At 48.1% G+C, this 18340-nt stretch overlaps 1 protein-coding gene across 1 annotated transcript in view; it reads right to left on the reverse strand.

The window, feature by feature from the left end:
* Positions 1-18340, reverse strand: part of LOC140214432 (neuroendocrine convertase 2-like) — a 247389-nt gene that overhangs the window by 62031 nt on the left and 167018 nt on the right. The window contains exon 4 of the mRNA XM_072285794.1: positions 1762-1870. Coding sequence (XP_072141895.1) covers positions 1762-1870 — 109 coding nt within the window. The remainder of the gene's footprint in view (positions 1-1761; positions 1871-18340) is intronic.

An 18340-nucleotide genomic window follows, 5' to 3' on the forward strand; every position in this document is an offset into this window, starting at 1 on the left:
CAGATCGTACCGGTGCGCGCCGGGGCGCCCAAGGACGACGATGATTGGATGAAACGGCGCACCCGGAGTACACCCGTGTGATTTGTCGAGGATGCCATTAGAACCCTTCTCAATCACTCTTATTGTAATGAAATGACCCGAAAGAAACTTGTACGCGAGTGTAAGTAACGCCAAGTCACAAAATGAGTGAGGAGTGACCCCGAAGTTGTGCGCTGATTGGCCAGGGTACGTATTCTGCGACGACCACTTGCAGCGATAATGTCGCCTCGGCTATAGTATCGCCAGCAGGCGTGCGCTGATTGTCTGGTTCAGCAAAATAGGATGAGCTGATTGGCTGGTTGAGCACTACGTCACGCGAAGACGATAGTATCGCCGAAGCGATCGTCGCTGAATACGTCCCCCAGCAGTATTACCCTCCTACGTCCATATTTATCCTCACAATACAAAAGGCTTCAGATTGTTCAGTTAGGGGTTTACAGGGTTACATTTATTTTTGACAATTTGGCATGTGGTTTTATGTGCATCAAATCTAAGCGTTCTCCACAAGTATTGTCATTATGATCCCGAAGAGTAAATGTGCGCTTAGATTCAAGAGAACAATAGCTTTCACCACGATTCAGAGGTTCAGTGACGAAAATATCTGCGAATTCAGCTGTTATATATTCCAGCCTGCAAATTCAAGCTGATAATCACGGCTTAGGTCGATCCATCAAGGACTGGGCTAGCGATTGAGTAGAATGCATCGATTAGATTGCTTTCAGTTGGCATGATTCTAGTCTGGAGTTATATGTTACCTGGACCGTAAGAGAGATATGGGAATGGATGACCGGAGTATCGCCCCAGTGCAAGAAAAAAGAAATGAAGCTACTAATAGAAATGAAGTTTATGGCGGCTAATCAAGGCACAAACAAAGACACGTGAATCCATCGCTGTTACCTTTGTAAAATAAAAATACAAAGCGCAGTATGAGCGACCTTATTACCAGAAACCAGACACTCACGGATTTTTGTTCGAGCAGGACAGTAATATCGTGGTCGGGTTAATTTTGGTGGGCACAGCGAAGATGCATAAAGAAAGCACCGATCCCTTCCGTCTACACGGGGGGTATTCTCGCGTGATCCCTTTCGGCGATGGCATCGCTTTCGCGAGATTTCGCGAGACTCGGCCCACATGAGACAATGAGCTTCTCTGGCGCCTTTGTCCGACCCTTGTGTGCGCATGCGTACAGAGGGGATTCACGCAAGACCTCATCAACGTGATGCTATTTCCGTAAGTGATCGTCCTAGAGTACGTCCCCATGCAGTGTGTTTATCACTATTTTCTGCACTGATTCTTGAAAGTAATCTTCTCGCTGGATTTATTGACGAACAAGAGACTGTATGTGCACTTTCTCGAAAGGCGAGTAGTTGCGCTGGTAGGTCGATAAGTTCTGACGGTGGCCCACATCGAAAGTGCGAAATGACGTGTACAAGTGTACCCATACCGCCCCCCCCCCAAAAAAAAAAAACAAAAAAAAAACAAGGATATGGGGCGAATGAAAGACTAATATGAGTGCAAAGCTGCACCAACCACAGTTCGATATATGTTCATTATACTGTATACCCAGTGTAGGCGCAACCTTGCTCTACGTCGGATTCGCATGGATTTATCTAGGCTCGCTTTGGGACCTAAAAGTTGATTCTGTTGCTCGTGACCGTTGGGCTACAGCGCATATTCTATATTTGAAATGTTCAACAGAACTTGCGTTCTCTTGCAACTCACCATCGTCCATAATGGCTGTAGTAACATTCTTGCCCGTAAATCCCTGAGCCCAGGCGGCCTCAACGTTCAAATCCAACCGGGGCTTGCCGCCGTTCTGGCCGCAATTTTTCTGCAAAAAAAGAAAAAAAAAAGACGCAAATGAAAGGACAAGCAATAGAATCCATACTGTAGCACCAAGCATTATAGCGTGACGCCGAACTAGGCGAATTAGGCCTAACAGAAATTAAACACGGCATTCAACATTCAGCTGCACCTCAACCGAAAGTCTTAGAAGGCAACAAAAGCTCCATAGAAATACAACATAGTTTCTGTAACTTCTGGAAGAGAGGCTGATGTTGATTATATGTTATAGAGGCAGAGAGCGAGGGAGACGAGAGAAAATAGAAAAGCAGGAAGGTTGACACGAACGGAAAACGGGGTTAGCTACGCTACACTGGGGAAAGGGGTAAAAGTAGGTAGAAAAGATAAGAACACAGAGAGAGAGAGAGACTACAGATACGCGACCGCAGCTGGTCCCGATTCCCGGGCGCTGTCAGTGCACAGGAACACATACAGTACAATGAACACAAATTACAATTAACACAATGAACACCTGCACACGACTAATGTCGTTCATGCAGGTCTGTTCTCCTTAAAGGGGTCCTTAACCACCCATCAGGCTTTGTGAAAAAAGAAAAAGAAAACGCAGTGCACAAATAGCGTACGCTGCTGTGAAAATCTCAGCCAAATTTTGCAGTCGTGCGCGGCGACTGGAGCTTACAAGCGGAGCGCGAAGTCACTTTTTTCTCAAACGCTCTCTTTTCAACAGAAGCCTGCTTCTCACTCCTTTCTGGACGCTTTATTTCGTAATATAGCAGATTCCCATACGCGGTACAATGAAATAACCAAACACTTTTACTTGGGACGACGTCTCTTTCCGCCCCCGCACCCCAAACTAAACAGGCCACAGGCGCTTACGCTACGCTTATTACAGACAGATACCTATCCGAACCCCGCCACCTTACACATCATCTACCCGGACGTCTACCCAGACAATGCGTGCCCCTCGTGCGGGGTCACGGCGACACTCGCACACGTGCTCTGGGAGTGCAGAAACGCTCCGCCCGACTCTACCTCCGACAAGTGGGAGAGGACGATACGAAGTCCGCTCCTAGAAGATCAGCAATGGGCCGTCCAGCAGGCTCGCGCAGCGGCCGCCAGGTACTCCCTGTCGGTCCCTGCGTGGGAGACGCCCACTGCGCGCTGACGTGCGTCCTGCAGGACTTCTATTAAAGTTTTTCCAATCCAATCCCATACGCGGCTGCCAGTGGCCAATAGCAGACATCAGCCAAGAAGGGTGTTTGGATCAGTGCGCTTTTTCCTGCAGTTGCAGCGTATATTTATTGGCGAAGTTTAATAAACAGGCCGAAGTAAGCGAAACTCTGGTTTAGGATTTCGATACGAATTAGGTTCTTCCAGAAGAAGCCGATCGACCATCGTCTGCTCACGCTCGGCCGCCCGCGCAGGAATTAAACTTTGGCCACCCTGCTTATCGGTGTCGTAGCCATCGGTTCTTACTGATTTCGATTAGTTTTGAACGCTCAACAAGCCTCGAACCACGCGAAACTCACGATCAGACCACACGCACACTTGCCAGCGCGCTCTAGCTCCTGGACGCTCCTAAATAGACGCCTTGGAAGACTTCGCTTCGTATTGAGCTACTGAAGCGCTTCAAAATGCACAAGCTGGATGTGGCTGCTATCCTTCGGTCAAGCTGGTCTAGGACAAAGCCGGTCCGCACCATGTAGCACGGCCAGACTGGAGCACATGAGCGCACACTCAAGCCCTGTCGTGCCCAAAGCAAACACTGCACATGCGCACTACAGTTGCATGTAGCTGAGGTCTGCTACGTAGCTTAACCGCGGGACGCCCGGACGAGTTCTCTGGATGAGCACACTGCGGCTCGCTGAGGACAACCGCGTTTGGCTTACGTTTGGCTGCGTTTCGCTACGTTTGGCTACGTTCGGCAAGTCGTATATGTGCCAAAGCCGACAGTAGCGGCGTCTACGTGAACATCCAAAATCATATTTGGACTGCACGCCATGGTGTCGTTCAATTGGCGGAGCGTTGTGGGTTTGCCTCGCTCCGCCGTAGCCCTCGCAGTACAAGGCATTGACGAAGGAGCCGAAGCACCACGAAGGGGATGTTTGATTCCCAATAACTCCGCTTCTGCTGAACGCCTTGAAGTAGTTTTCGCGGCAAAGTACTCCTGAAATAGCCTGTTTTAAGTTCGAATGCCTTGCTTCACTTCGAAGAAAAGTGGTACAGGGCCCCCTTAAAAAAAGATTACAGACGGTTCGGCTGCGCCAACCACGGAATATCGTGCGAAAGCCGTCGCAGCCGTTGCGAAAGACAGACGTTCCTCTGGCTCGCGATGTCTGCGTGCAACGTCCGCAGCTAGTCGGGCTTGTCGAGGTTCATCCGTTTGGGCAGCGCGCTTGGCGCACGCTTGCGCAATCTGTCGTTCTCCATTCGCTTCTGCCGTTTTTCGGCAGTTTAGTCGGCGCGTTTCAGCGCCTCGAATTGACTTCTCTGTGGCTGCAGTCTCAGTCGCGTGGTCGGTCGACTTTCGTTGCCTTTGCCGCCGGGCTCGTTGTTGTTCGCTGCGCTTGGCGCGATGAACCTCTTCGTGAGACAATTCCGCCGGCGATCCCAATTCACTTTCCATACCTATTTCATACATACGCACGGGGCCACCCGCCCTGGTTGCTTAGTGGCTATGGCGTTGGGCTGCTAAGCACGAGGTCGCGGGATTGAATCCCGACCCCGGCGGCCGCATTTAGATGGGGGCGAAATGCGAAAACATCCTGGTACTTAGATTTAGGTGCACGTTAAAGAACTCGAGGTGGTCGAAATTTCCGGAGTCCTCCACTACGGCGCGCCTCATAATCAGAAAGTGGTATGGCACGTAAAAACCCATAATTTATTATTTTCATTACGAACGGGGCCGTTAGTGGGAAATAAAGAAGAGGCTGTGCGCGCGAAACGCGAGTGAAGAAACGCTCGTAAGAGTCTTCATACAGACACGAGGCGAAATCCAGGCTGGCAGGCTAGTAATGCCTTAGCACTAAAATTATAGCAGTTTATTTATTATGTATTTATTTTTTTATTTATTCAAAATACCTTGCAGGGCCCAGAAGGGCATTGGGCAAGGGAGACAAAAAATGCATATAAAGTAAAGGAACACTTCCTTCGTCGCTTTCCGCTGCGTTGTCTCATGAGGTCGGCATTCCAAAATGGCTCGCTCTGATAATGTTATCTGATCGAAGCGAGCTAGCGCAGTAGCGAGCAATCGTCTGTGTACGCTGCGCAGCAACGACAGTCACACAGAAAGTGTTGAAGGGTCTCCTTGCGACCACTGTCGCCGCATGTGGCATAGTCAGTCATTACGATGCGAAAAGAAAATACAGTGCAGAGGCCATTCATAGGGATGGCCGAAAAATCAGGGTATGGACTCGCGTTGGCCGAGGCTGGTTGGGATGCGTGAGCAGAGTGAAGAGTCTAGATGGTGCAGTCGGTTGTTTCGAAAGCTTGGGGCGATTCCCACGAGAATGCGACGTTTCGAGCAGCCACTCGAAGTTTTCAGTTCATTTCTATAATTATCTTGAAGGCCCCAATACAATGCGTGGGAGCATCTAGTGACACCTGACCGTGATAACGGTATCGATTCCCCTTTGCTATCTTCCAGAGCTTCAAGTCACTAATTAACTATTTAATTATTTACTTTTACGGCACGTATCGCCATTTACGAATTGTAGCAGGTGGGTTTGCTAGGCGCATCCACTTAAAACGACTTCTAAGTGAGGTACGCACGGGTTTCGAGATATGCACGATGCAACTTGTGGTAAAAATTCCCCATTCTTCCATTTAATTTTTTAGCAAACCGCCATTTTATGAATCGAAGCAGAAAAACAACTCGAAAGCCCACGTGCTTCGTCGCATGCTTAGGGAGTGAATATCTCGAAACTGGTGCCATACTGTAAAAATTGTTGCAAGTGGGTACGCCTTGCGAACTCACCGACTAAAGTTGGTAAATAGCAATATGTACCCTAATGTAATTAACTAAAAATGTAATTAGGATGTTTGTTTGTTAGTAGATTTAGCATTTCGATTTCTTGTGCAAGCGATGTCCGCCGCTTTGAGTAATTGAGGTCAATGACTAGAATTATGCTGTCTGCCATAGTTGAATTAAAAAAGATATATTATGTATTGGTTAAAATAAAAAAAAACACATTTAGCCCAAGGCTTTAAGATCAATTCATACTATAACAAATAAACGACAAAATGAATATACATCATCTCTATCAGATTTGCGGCTGCCCTTATATTCAAAGTAGGCGCACAATAAGCATTGGGAGAAATGTCCCCAATCGCAGTTCACCAATAAGGTTCTAAAATTGTCAGATTTTGAGAGTTGTGCTATATGAAACACTTCAAAAACAATGTGACCAGTGAAGTTACTGCTCTCCTTAATGACCATGCGACCGTTGTCCTTGATAGCTGTCAGAGAAATGCGACGCCGATTAATATCCCTTAGGCACAGTTGCCCTTTTTTTTTTCCTTTTCTTTGCGCAATCACATCGTAGGGCGTCACGCTGGCGGTGAAATCATGGCTCCTTGTGGCGGGAAAACCATTCCCGAAGGCTCGCGACTAAAGTGCACAGGCATGTTCAGAACCAACCGCGTCTACGAAAAGACCATTAGGAGACGACCAGGCTGTTGTTGTTTAGTTAATAGGAGTGCTCGACCTTGAGGGGCAGCTGCTAACGTTCGTACCGAAGTTGCCGAATACGATGGCTGAATTCGTTCGGTTGCAGGGATGCGCTAATGGTCCAGATGTCCAGTGCCAATCGAATAGTCCGTTCTTGAGGCAAGCAGGGCGAAAAGGCTTAATGCGAAGGAAATGAAAGCGGACACAGCCTTGTATGTATATATATATATATATATATATATATATATATATATATATAAGCCAGAGACCTGCGCAGGTTGGAGTTTGGAGAACGGCATATTCCGGCACATAAGAAAAATGAAAAAAAAAAACGTGCAGAGAGAAACAAAAGGACTTTTTGGAATAGTATGTTTCGTAATCGCATGTTCCAATTGTGATGGCCGAGTACGCAGAATCAAATATTTATGCCCGGTGAAATAATTCTGGAAGGTCGACTCAAAGGTAGAGCTGTGATTGTGGACAGTCGGTTATACAATTTCTTCCAAAAAAAAAAGAGAAGAGAAAGGAAGCAAACACACTGTTATGCAAAGCTACAGGTACGGACAGAACTACTCTGTCCAGTTCTGCCCCTGTGCATAACATCGCGTTTTTGCAAAATGACTCGGAAGGTTGCGCTGTTATACCTAGCCAACGGAAAATGCTTGACCATTCATGCAACCGTACAGTCGTGCGCTAAGATAGCCGTGGAGGTGAACCCGCAGTGCAACCGCAAGTCAGAAAGACGCACAGCCGACCCCTGTACCATCCCGTTCTTACGCCGTACGCCAAATCAATAGCTGCTGCCTAACGCGGCCATTTTCTCTCCTCTGAGCCAATCGGAGGACGCAGCGTGGCGAAATTCGGCAGTGGCGAACGGTCCAGCAGATCGAGGACCTATTACCGCGATGGCTGAGCGACTGCAACGCCATTACGACGGCGGTGTTTCGCGTACACGAGCACAGATGGCGCTGCGGTGCGGGGGTGGATTCACAGTGGAGCAAAAGGACTAGGAAGCTTACCAGCAAGTATGCGGCCTGTAGGGTGGGCAACACAGCAACAAAGAACGTCAAGCGGAAAGTCAGAGAGGCCGAAATAATCTCATGGGTGGCGGCAATGGAAAAGAAACCTGCCATGAGTAACTACTTAAGAGGGAAAAACGAAATCAGGAAAGAAACCATTTATGATAACTTAAAGGGAAGCTCATTAGTTTTCGAAACGAGATCGGGATGTTTTAGAACACGCACCTACAAAGCGAGATATAAGACGAAACAAGAAGCATGTGCTTGCTGCGGTAAAGCTAGGGAAAATATGGAGCATGTTATATTAGAATGTGAAAACGTCTACCTAATGGTTGATTTGGAGCACCACTGGCCTCCTTGAAGTCCTTGGGTTCAGCGAGAGCAGTGAAAAAGTAAACATGTCTGCAATAGGCCTTAGTAAGAGGCGATTGGAGGATTGGGGGAAGAAAAGTAGGGAAACGACAAAAAACGGAGACGTACAAAAGAACAGTTTGCAATAGGGGATCAGAAAATTTGGTTGTGGTAGTTCATAGTGTATTTTTTTCTTCTTTTTATTGTTTAACCTAGGTAGGACATTAGGCAGGCAAGAGCTTGGTGGCGCAACCCACCACCCCGTTCCAAAAAGGACGCTCATAACATCCATCCATCCATCCACCCATCCATTCATCCATCCATCCATTCGGTGATGTTGACGCAGTGTTGACGTTCTAACGCAGGAAATGCTTCTCTTAGCAGCCCAGTACTGTCAGAACAGCAGCATCTGGGGATTGACAAATAAATAAATAAATAAATAAATAAATAAATAAATAAATAAATAAATAGACGGACAGACAGAAAAGAAAGAAAGAAAGAAAGAAAGATGCAAGTGTACTAAGACACGCAGAAAAACAGCATAGGCTGCAGCGGACGAAGCCGGAACGTTCCCAATTGCCAGGCAACGACTGACGTCCATCGGCTAAGCCAGCGAGGATCGTCTCTCAATGGGCGAAAAACGTGGTTAGCCGCCGACTGGCTTCTTCATATCGGCCTAGTAATAAATGAGCTGGGACGCCGCCGCAGGAGGAACACAGAAAGAAAGAAAGAAAGAAAGAAAGAAAGAAAGAAAGAAAGAAGGAAAGAAAAGGAGAAAAAGAAAAAAAGGAAGGCACGCCACATACTCCCGACTCGCTCGGCCGACGCGGTGCAATCATATGACAACGGCAATCATATGGGAAGGGAGCTAGGAACGAAAAGCGTGTTTGCCGGCAGAGTCGCGTGCAAAGAAAAACGAAAGAATAGTACGTGTGCGCGTGTGTGCTTGTGAAGAGGATGGCAGACGGCGGAGTGACGAGGGACGTACGTGCCGTCAGAATAGTATTGTGCAGTAACACGGAACTTAGAACTACAACTACTGGCGAAGCATTCGCGCAATTTACAAAGCTGACGCGTACACGTTGAAAATCACGACTGGTCAGCGCATGCGCATCGGTCAATCCTTTTCACACGTATTTTGAAAGCATATATTGTGCCAGAGAAAGATTTGCAAGACCAAGCACCGGCCTGCAGTACTATCCGACGTATAGTTAGCGGAAACCACTGACCGCTGATCACCGAGGAAAGAAATAAACTAGGAGGCGGAGCATTGCGTCACGCAGGCAGCCTTCGCAAGCCATCTCTCCGCGAAGCCGGGATCGTTTGCTTTTCTTCCTCTTAAGAAAGTCGGTCCAACACGTGACCCTGCGTTAGGTGGACTCCGCCCAAAGAGTTTAGCTCTCGGTAGGTTTTAATCGACGCGCTCATGTTCGCGAGTGTTTTGCCAACCACTCTGCGCACATTTTCTCCCGATATGCTCGGGAAACTTCGGTCGTTTTGCAACGTGTGCTTTCATTGTCCCGTTTGCAATCGCAACCGTTGCCTTTTCGGAAGAGCCTGCAATGAGTGCGGGCATAGCGCGGCGGTGGAACAAGTTCAAACTTACCGTGAATTGATCACGTGTTGGGCCTACTTTTTTCTGGCTTTAGTTCTATATGGTGACGCTGCCTTCTATTTGTTTTTCTTCCTTCATGCCAGCGACAAACGCTTCTTACGAACGAAGAGCTTTGTGAATTCGGCTTGAAGTCAGCGCTTGTGGTGTCGTCTTCTCGTCTCATGTCCCTTCTACGTTTTGCGCTGTTAACACGAGGATGGAAAACCAACAAGCCCAAGCTGCAATGCTAACTTGGTTCCAAGTTCCAGGGATTCGGTAGCCGGGCCTTTACGAGTGCCCTTAGGTAAAGCTCACCAGCGCAGTCTGCCGATATAGTGCAAGGGCCGGCCTCCCCCTTCGTTTCTTTTCGTTTTTTTTTGTTTTTAGCAAGAGTTCAGCATGGGGGGGGGTTCGTATGCGCCGGCGTTAAACTGCTGTGAAGTTGGTCTTTGATTTCACTAGCAACAATATCCGGTGATCGTAGCTATGTACGGGAGCTCGCGGGCGCGAGTGGCTAGGCTTTAACGATTCTTTTTTTTGTCCTTCCATGCTCGCAGGAAGTCTAGGGTACGGGGTGTTGTGCCATTACCACCAGCCCGGATTCCGAATCTGCAAGATGCAAAAGTATCCTTCGAGCGCCCAAATTCTCCCTTGAAGAGTCAAGATGCTGAGCCGTCAGGCAGCGGTGTCCTGCGGGAGAAGCATCGGCGAGCAACTTGATCGGACGTGTCGCCAAGTGCCAGACAGCCCGGCGCCGTAGACATCCACTAGGTGACCTCCGGCCCTTGCCTGAAGGTCACCGCGCCCGCCACAATTGAACCAGGTGGCCCGCGCGGTCGCTGGTTGGACCTCTCGGACGACCGTCGAGTGCTCGCTTTGTATTGGGCCGTTTGGGTGACAATGGTTTTGGGGGCTTATAGGCGGAGGCGCGCCGCCTGAAAAACCGGATCCGCCGACCCACCGGGAGCCAGTGCCGCTCTCGACTGGAGCGAGATGTGTCACGCGTTTTCGCCGGACGTTGCCGTGCGGGAACAGTCGCGTTTGCTGTGAGCTCTCGGCCCCAGTGCCGATCCCTTCATGTCCTGTATAATGACCTGTATATAGTGTATAAAGTCCCTTTTGTTATTCTCATCGACGCCTGGCTCGGAGTCTTCGCTACCAACGCTCTGTCACGAAACGGGTGACGAGCGCTACGGGACCACAAAGTCGTAATAGTGGTGCAGCGGTGCAAAGTCGTAACAGTGGATGGCAGCTACGGGATTGACCGGCATCAGCTACCTCGGCGCGGTGAGTGCCTGAAGTTTACCTCAAACACCAGACTTTCTCTGACACAGGTTATAGTAGCTCAGGGAAGGATTTGGTGTTGCATTGTGTTAACCTTGTGTGTTTCAAGCCTAGTTAGAGTGTTTTGAAAACCAGGGGATGCTGAGGGGGTAAACAGGGCAGTGTGTGAAATACTTGCATATGTCTTACTAGTAGCATTATAGTAGCGTACGGCAGGTATATTCAAAAAGAGCAAACAGCAGGAGGACAGTGTGAACGATGGAGAAGTACAAGGTCAAGGAACTTCTCCAAATTTGTGAGGAGTTGGGCATTGAGTTGGGCTCAACTAAAAGAAAGAATGCGATCCTTGAGGTCATGAGGACTGGGGACGTAACGGCTGAGGAAGCCGCAGAGGCCTGGGCGGATATCAATGAACGTCGGGAAAGGGAGGAAAGGAAAGAAAAGGAACGTCGCGAAGAGGAAAAGAGGGAGAAGGAACGTTGCGAGGAGGAAAGGAAAGAAAAGGAACGTCGGGAGTGGCAGGCAGAAAAGGAACATCGGGAGTGGCAGGCAGAGAGGGAACGTCGCGAGCACGAGCTTAAAATGAAAGAGTTGGAGACCCGAAATAGCTCGCCGGCGCCTAGTCTAACTTCTAACGTTCCAAGAATACGCGATCAACTTCCACCCTTTGTCGTCGGAGAGGATATGGCCAAATACCTCGTGAAATTTGAGCACGTGTGCGAACGGAATAGCATTGAGCGATCCCTCTGGGCACAGAATCTGTTAGCCTTGCTTCCTGGGGAGGCATCAGACGTAATAACTTGCTTATCGAAAGAGGCGTTTGAAAGCTACAGTGATGTGAAGGAAGCGCTACTGCGGAAGTACAAATTGTCGCCCTAAGCTTTCCGGCAGAGGTTCCGGTATGCAAAAAAGGGCAAGGAGTCGAATGTTGACTTCGCGTTTCGTCTAAAAGCCGACCTGGTGGAATGGCTGAAGGGCGAAGAGGTTTACGACGACCGCGACAAAATCGTCGAATGCATCGCGTTGGAGCAGTTTTACCGTTGCATTGATGAGGATGTCAGGCTCTGGCTGCAAGATAGGCTAAAGGAGGTTAAGCTAAACAAGGCAGCAGAGTTAGCGGAAGAGTATTACACCCGCCGCAGCTTGCACAGCAAGGCAGTGCGCGTAGAAAAAGCAGATAGGAGAGATGGGTTTTCCGGGAAGCCCGACGAACGGAAGCAAATCACGCGTCGCGAGTTTCGGGAAGACGAGTCCCTTCCCAAAGAAACTGTAAGGGAAGGACAGAATGCATCTCAGAATGATGACGATGGTCCGAAACAGCGAAACGATACGACGCGTTCTTTTGAAAAACGGAAACCGTTAACCTGCTACAATTGCAAAAAGCAAGGGCACATCGCTGCAAGCTGCCCAGAGAGAATTGCTTTTGCAACAATACAGGAAACTCACAAAAACATACGTCTATTGGAGCCCTATGTGCAGGAAATTAAGATAAACGGTAAGAAGTGCCGTGCACTTCGGGACTCTGCAGCAACTATGGACGTTGTTCACCCGTCTTTCGTCTCCTCGAGTGATTTTACGGGAGAGTGTGCTAGGATACGGCAAGTGGCCGAGGAGGAGAGTGTCTGTTTACCGATCGCAACGGTTACCATTGAAGGAGAGTTTGGGAAACTTAACACCGAAGCCGCTGTGTCAGCCGCCCTCCCGGAGCACTTTTCCTACCTCTTCTCAAATAGCTCGGAGCAGCTGCTGAAGGATCAGGGCAAATCATTCTTTGCCGACGTGGCGTACATGGCGCTCACGCGATCCAAAGCGCTCCCGCTGTCGAGGGAACTTGACTTTGCGTCGGTGAGCGAAAGGCGGTGCGGCACACGGACTGATCACGGTAACTTGAGTGGCAAGCAGTCACGTGAGAGGCAGAGCTCGGAGGCTGGCCTAGGCGAGCGGGTCCTGGAAGTGAGTGGGAGTGACGCGTGCAGTGCTAGCCGCGATATAGACGCGACGCCGCAATTAGGCGACGCGGGCTCCACACTCGCTCCGGTTTCCGCCAGCCGGCAGGAGCAGGCTGCAGTTGAAAGAGAAACTCGGATTCGCGAGCAACAGGAAGAGTGTTCAATAGCCGATCTGAGGAAGAGCGCCAAACGGGGAGTGAAAAAAAAGAGGGCTTCATTTTGCAAGGAATCTGGCTTATTGTACCGCCGCTACACGGATAAGCAGGGTCGCAAGTATAAGCAGCTTCAGATTCCGCGAAAATATCGCCGGGAAAAATGAACGACCTCATTTGCTTCCTCAGTAGTATGTTTTCGGTCCAAGTGATTTCAAGGGGATCATTCTATTTGTCATTATTATTGTTGATTATTAATTATTTCTGATATTTCGGTGTGTTGTTAAGTTGAAAACTGGTTGTTTGAGCCTTGTGTACTAGATCGTACACCTGCCTCTTGTTGCAGCGGGAGCAAAAAGGGGGATAGCAATTCAGTTAGGTTGATTTGGATTATAGCCTTGTCTGGTGTTTGACGGGAGACAGAGGGCACTTGTTCGTGTTGGGTGTTGCCTTTTGCCGGTCGGTTTTGCAAGCTGCAGAACGACCAACCGGGACCAGTGGCGAGAAGCAAGGGCTTAGGAACGACCCGAGCGGAGCTGGTCGAGGTGTCTTGGCGACAACGCGGTGAGCAGAGCTCCTGTCCTGGCAAGTCGGACCTGGGCACGTGAAGTTACCTAGCGTCCCGACACTGGACGTGAACTTGGACGAGCCTGGCGAACGTGCGCGCCTGGCATCCGAGCCACGTGGAGGCAGCTCGTCTTCCCGGCGCCTTATCTGAGGGCGGGGATGCTGTTGTGCCATTACCACCAGCCCGGATTCCGAATCTGCAAGATGCAAAAGTATCCTTCGAGCGCCCAAATTCTCCCTTGAAGAGTCAAGATGCTGAGCCGTCAGGCAGCGGTGTCCTGCGGGAGAAGCATCGGCGAGCAACTTGTTCGGACGTGTCGCCAAGTGCCAGACAGCCCGGCGCCGTAGACATCCACTAGGTGACCTCCGGCCCTTGCCTGAAGGTCACCGCGCCCGCCACAATTGAACCAGGTGGCCCGCGCGGTCGCTGGTTGGACCTCTCGGACGACCGTCGAGTGCTCGCTTTGTATTGGGCCGTTTGGGTGACAATGGTTTTGGGGGCTTATAAGCGGAGGCGCGCCGCCTGAAAAACCGGATCCGCCGACCCACCGGGAGCCAGTGCCGCTCTCGACTGGAGCGAGATGTGTCACGCGTTTTCGCCGGACGTTGCCGTGCGGGAACAGTCGCGTTTGCTGTGAGCTCTCGGCCCCAGTCCCGATCCCTTCATGTCCTGTATAATGACCTGTATATAGAGTATAAAGTCCCTTTTGTTATTCTCATCGACGCCTGGCTCGGAGTCTTCGCTACCAACGCTCTGTCACGAAACGGGTGACGAGCGCTACGGGACCACAAAGTCGTAATAGTGGTGCAGCGGTGCAAAGTCGTAACAGGGGACACGCAGCCAAATAAATTATCACCGGCTAGCTCTACCCTTCGGCTCCTTTTTTTCTGCGCGGCTGTAATTTTGGCACCTAATTTTCTTTAGTATATGGTCAGCCAACTTGCCCACGTTCTTTAAAGGGTAGTCAATCTGTTCTTGTCATAGCCCGCGTAGCCGTTAACTGTACGTAAGTAACCATGACCCTGCAGGCTGTGTGACCTATTGGCCTGATATATATGGTACCAAATGGTAAATATAATGCGCAAAAAAAAAAACGAAGACAACGTTTACAACGCTTGAAGTCCATATAGTTGCCCTTGGTTCCTCAGTATGTCAAAGTGATAGCTTACTTTAGCCACTTGACACACTTTGCATGAACGTAAGCCGGTCTCTCAGAATGATGTCTTGATGAGTAGGCAACTTAGGTCACATGCAGGGTACGTGCCCTTTCCTCAACGGATGCAGCTTGGGCCACTAGTATGTGCTGTTTGGCCGCTGCGCATGTTAACTTGCTGCGGGCTGCTGTCTGGCCTAGCGTAGAGAGAAAGCAAATATGCACAGGAGGAGGAGAGCAAGGTTCGTACGTGCGCAAGTGACGTCACGCGCTAGAGGAGGAGGCGGTGAGGAGGGTGAGTGCCAGCTGCGAGCACCGTATTATTGTCGGACAGCTCTACGTCAATCGCAGCCAGGATACCACGAATAGTGGGAGTTGCTACGGGATTTCAAGTGGTGTTCGGTGATTACAACAAGATATACTGTGTGATTGTATCATTCGGCATGGTGGTTGGCAGTGTGATAGCCACATCGTGCGTCTGCTGATGTGCCTATAAGGTTTGGTGATTCACGAATGGCAGGGGTTACGCAGCAGATTACACAAGAGAGCTGTCATTGACGTTGACAGTTATCTTCGATGGTTTCTGCAAAAATGTTTTATTTGAATTCTTTTCTCTCTCTCTCTCTTTGACTCTCCCTCCACACTCGTAGGGTAGCCAATTGCACGAAGTTTAGCTAACCTTCCTGCCTTTCCTTCCATCTCCTTCGCTTTGCTTTCACACACGTCTGTCTATTCCCGCCCTAAATAAATAAAAACTCTACCTGAAACACAACACTGGCCTCGTGTCTGCCCCTGCAAAAATCATTATAATTTTTTTTGTGTGTTTTTATGTGCACTTAGTAGTATTTAAGTGATTTTCGGCTGACATTTAATTGAACGACACGCATGTGTTTTGCAACGGCATGCTCTTTTCGTCTTTATCCTTGTGCGCAGGATATTTAGTACAGACTCGGTGCTTAGCTTTAACGAAAACGCAGTATTTCTACAACAAAACTTATGCTTTTGTGAAAACTGCCTTAACGCCATAAAATACTATTACTTGTGAGTGTGCAAGGGTGGTTCTTATAGGAGATTCTGCCGACCGTATAGCTACAGTTTCCATACTACTGCACGCTTTTACCTAAGCAGTATACCCGAGTCGCGTAGGGGGCAGATGGAAGGACACCCGCAGAGCAACGCCAGAAAAGTGGCTCAACTGGGAATGGCTTTATTAGGGAGCAGCGGGGAACCAACTGGCGGACCCTCTGTGGTATGGAGGGAAGCGTTGTGGGGCAAATGGTGGGCGCAGAAGGGTGCAACGTCGGCAAAAATAAAGATGATGCGAGTCCATTTGCTGGTGCGGCAACAACGTAGTTCCCGTAAGCGGCTTAACGTCAGCAGTCGAATGTCATTGCAGTAAAGCCGCAGAGGTTCGAGAGGAAGGAGGCGGCTCGTGTAGCGTTATCGATGCTTACGTTGCAGCGAGTTCCCGGCGCAGCATTCGCGGGTCGTTTCTCTACGTGTTTTGCGAACGACGCGAGGGGAAGAGAAGACGGTTTCGGGGAGCTAATGGGTTCGCTACGTGGATGGCAGAAAAAAAAAGAATCAGAAATGCACTGAAATTGAGAAAATGAGAGAGCACGTACGCACACATACATACATACATACATACATACATACATACATACATACATACACATATATATATATATATATATATATATATATATATATATATATATATATATATATATATATATATATATATATATATATATATATATAAACAATTGAGAGCACCGTTGTTGGGACCTTCATTAGCAAGCGTTGAATATTGGGTTATTACTTTTACCTTGAATACAATTGGGCTATGTTAACTTGAGAAGTTGTTTACAATTGAAAAACAACTATATATTGAGGGATGTATTGAAAGTCATGTATTTTATCGCACCAAATGTGTTGATTGGTGTCGAAAATTTAACTAAAGATGAGTTGAAACTTGTTGGGAAGTTCTCATGTTATCTTTGACGCCACACTTGTACGGTGGTTGCATATGAGAAAGCCAGTGTAAATATAAATTTAGTAGGTTCTCCATTCAAAGCCGGTTTGCTCTGCATCATATTTGTCTGGGCCACATATGCTTACTATAGTGGTGTCGTAGACAGTATGTATAAAAACATGTTTGGCAAAGTTTCAGCAGATCTCTTGTTCTGGTGTTCACAGTTGGTTTAATAACAGTGGTAATGTCACGTTATCAACGCCTCAGTAACGACTTTGTACCAGTGCCCGGCCTGGGAGTCATATCTAATTCTGAGGCTGACTGCTAGAAATATGCTCTAGCATGTACACTGCAGTATTCTTCGTGAACCTGATAGTTGTCAGTGCTCACTAGTGAACACCATTTAATGTTGTGTTGGCTCACATCGTGTGTGTAATTGCATTGCGTTCGCGCTAGGTTACGATCATTGTAAACGCGATATTATCGCATTGTTTAAAGCCAACTGCAAAAGACCAAGTCATAGTTCCGCTAGAACCATTTACAAAGTCGTTTTGCGACATAACATTCCACAATAGTGCGTGTCAGCACGAAGTGAATGCATGTCTCAAACAAGTGTGCTCCGGGCTGCTGGTGCGACCCGGCTGTAAACGTAGAAGCTGATGCAAACTTTCGCAGCTCATTTCATATACAGGCACCGTACATGTGCTGCGGGAAAGTTAAAAAAAGAAGAATTCGTGAACACAATATACACGATATAGCACAACTTTTATTGCAATTTCCAACCCCACTTTATACAACAGGCAGTGCAATTTAATGGAATTTGAATATACTGTACACGTTGTCTTTCCAAAAAAGCATGTTTTTCACAAACGGCTGTATTGTAGGAAGACTAGCAAAAGAACTGGCCGCGTCAGGTACACGGAACAGGCAAAAAGCTGGAAGTTTTGCCCGGGAAACCGTTAAAAAAGCGTTCGACTTCCCAAAGCCGGAAAATTACCGGAGACCTTAAAAAGTAAACAGTGTACCAAAGCCGCTTAGAGGCTTAGAATTACCAATTTTGAGAGTTCTTGCGAAATTCCATGAACATTGCGGAGTAAACAATGCCCGTACATCGTTGCGAGAGACAGATATGAAGACTCAGACGAAGACACAAGGGGTTACACAACTGTGTTGGAAAATACTCATATTCCCTGTACCATAATCCTATATGATCATATGAATTACTTCGAAAACATACAGGCCTCCACACAGGATTTCATAACATCCCATAAGATTGTGGATATGGGGAATATGGGGCATGCGGAATTTTTCCAATAGGGAACGGACCCATAAGAGCTTACGGCTGTAGTTGGCGGTTTGTCTGCTTATAGCACATAATTCTTGCCTTCGCTGTGAAGAGTTGAAGAAAAAAAAAGCAACAGGAATGATTTTTTTTCTTCTGCGACTACGTGTTAGAAAAGATCTGCAGACATCGTCACCGATGTTTAGAATGCATTTTGCGTGCTCTGGTTTGATTTTCTTTGTTTTTTTACCTCAGTTAATTATCACAATAATTTATTAGCGTTAGTGACTTCTTATGCACAAATTTTCTGCACGGAACTATTTCAGCATGAGTAGAAACCACTCATGTTTGTGACAGGTCATGCGCTGACTGCACTACGGACGATATATAATGGTCAAAGTATGTAGTGCGTTACCTTCATTCTTAGCGATTGCGAAATATTTTTATAAGATATGTTTTATTTATATTGCTCTCGCACTTACTTTTTTGGTTGTTTCTA

This window comes from Dermacentor andersoni, unplaced genomic scaffold (genome assembly GCF_023375885.2).
Source record: "Dermacentor andersoni unplaced genomic scaffold, qqDerAnde1_hic_scaffold ctg00000044.1, whole genome shotgun sequence".
NCBI lineage: Eukaryota > Metazoa > Arthropoda > Arachnida > Ixodida > Ixodidae > Dermacentor > Dermacentor andersoni.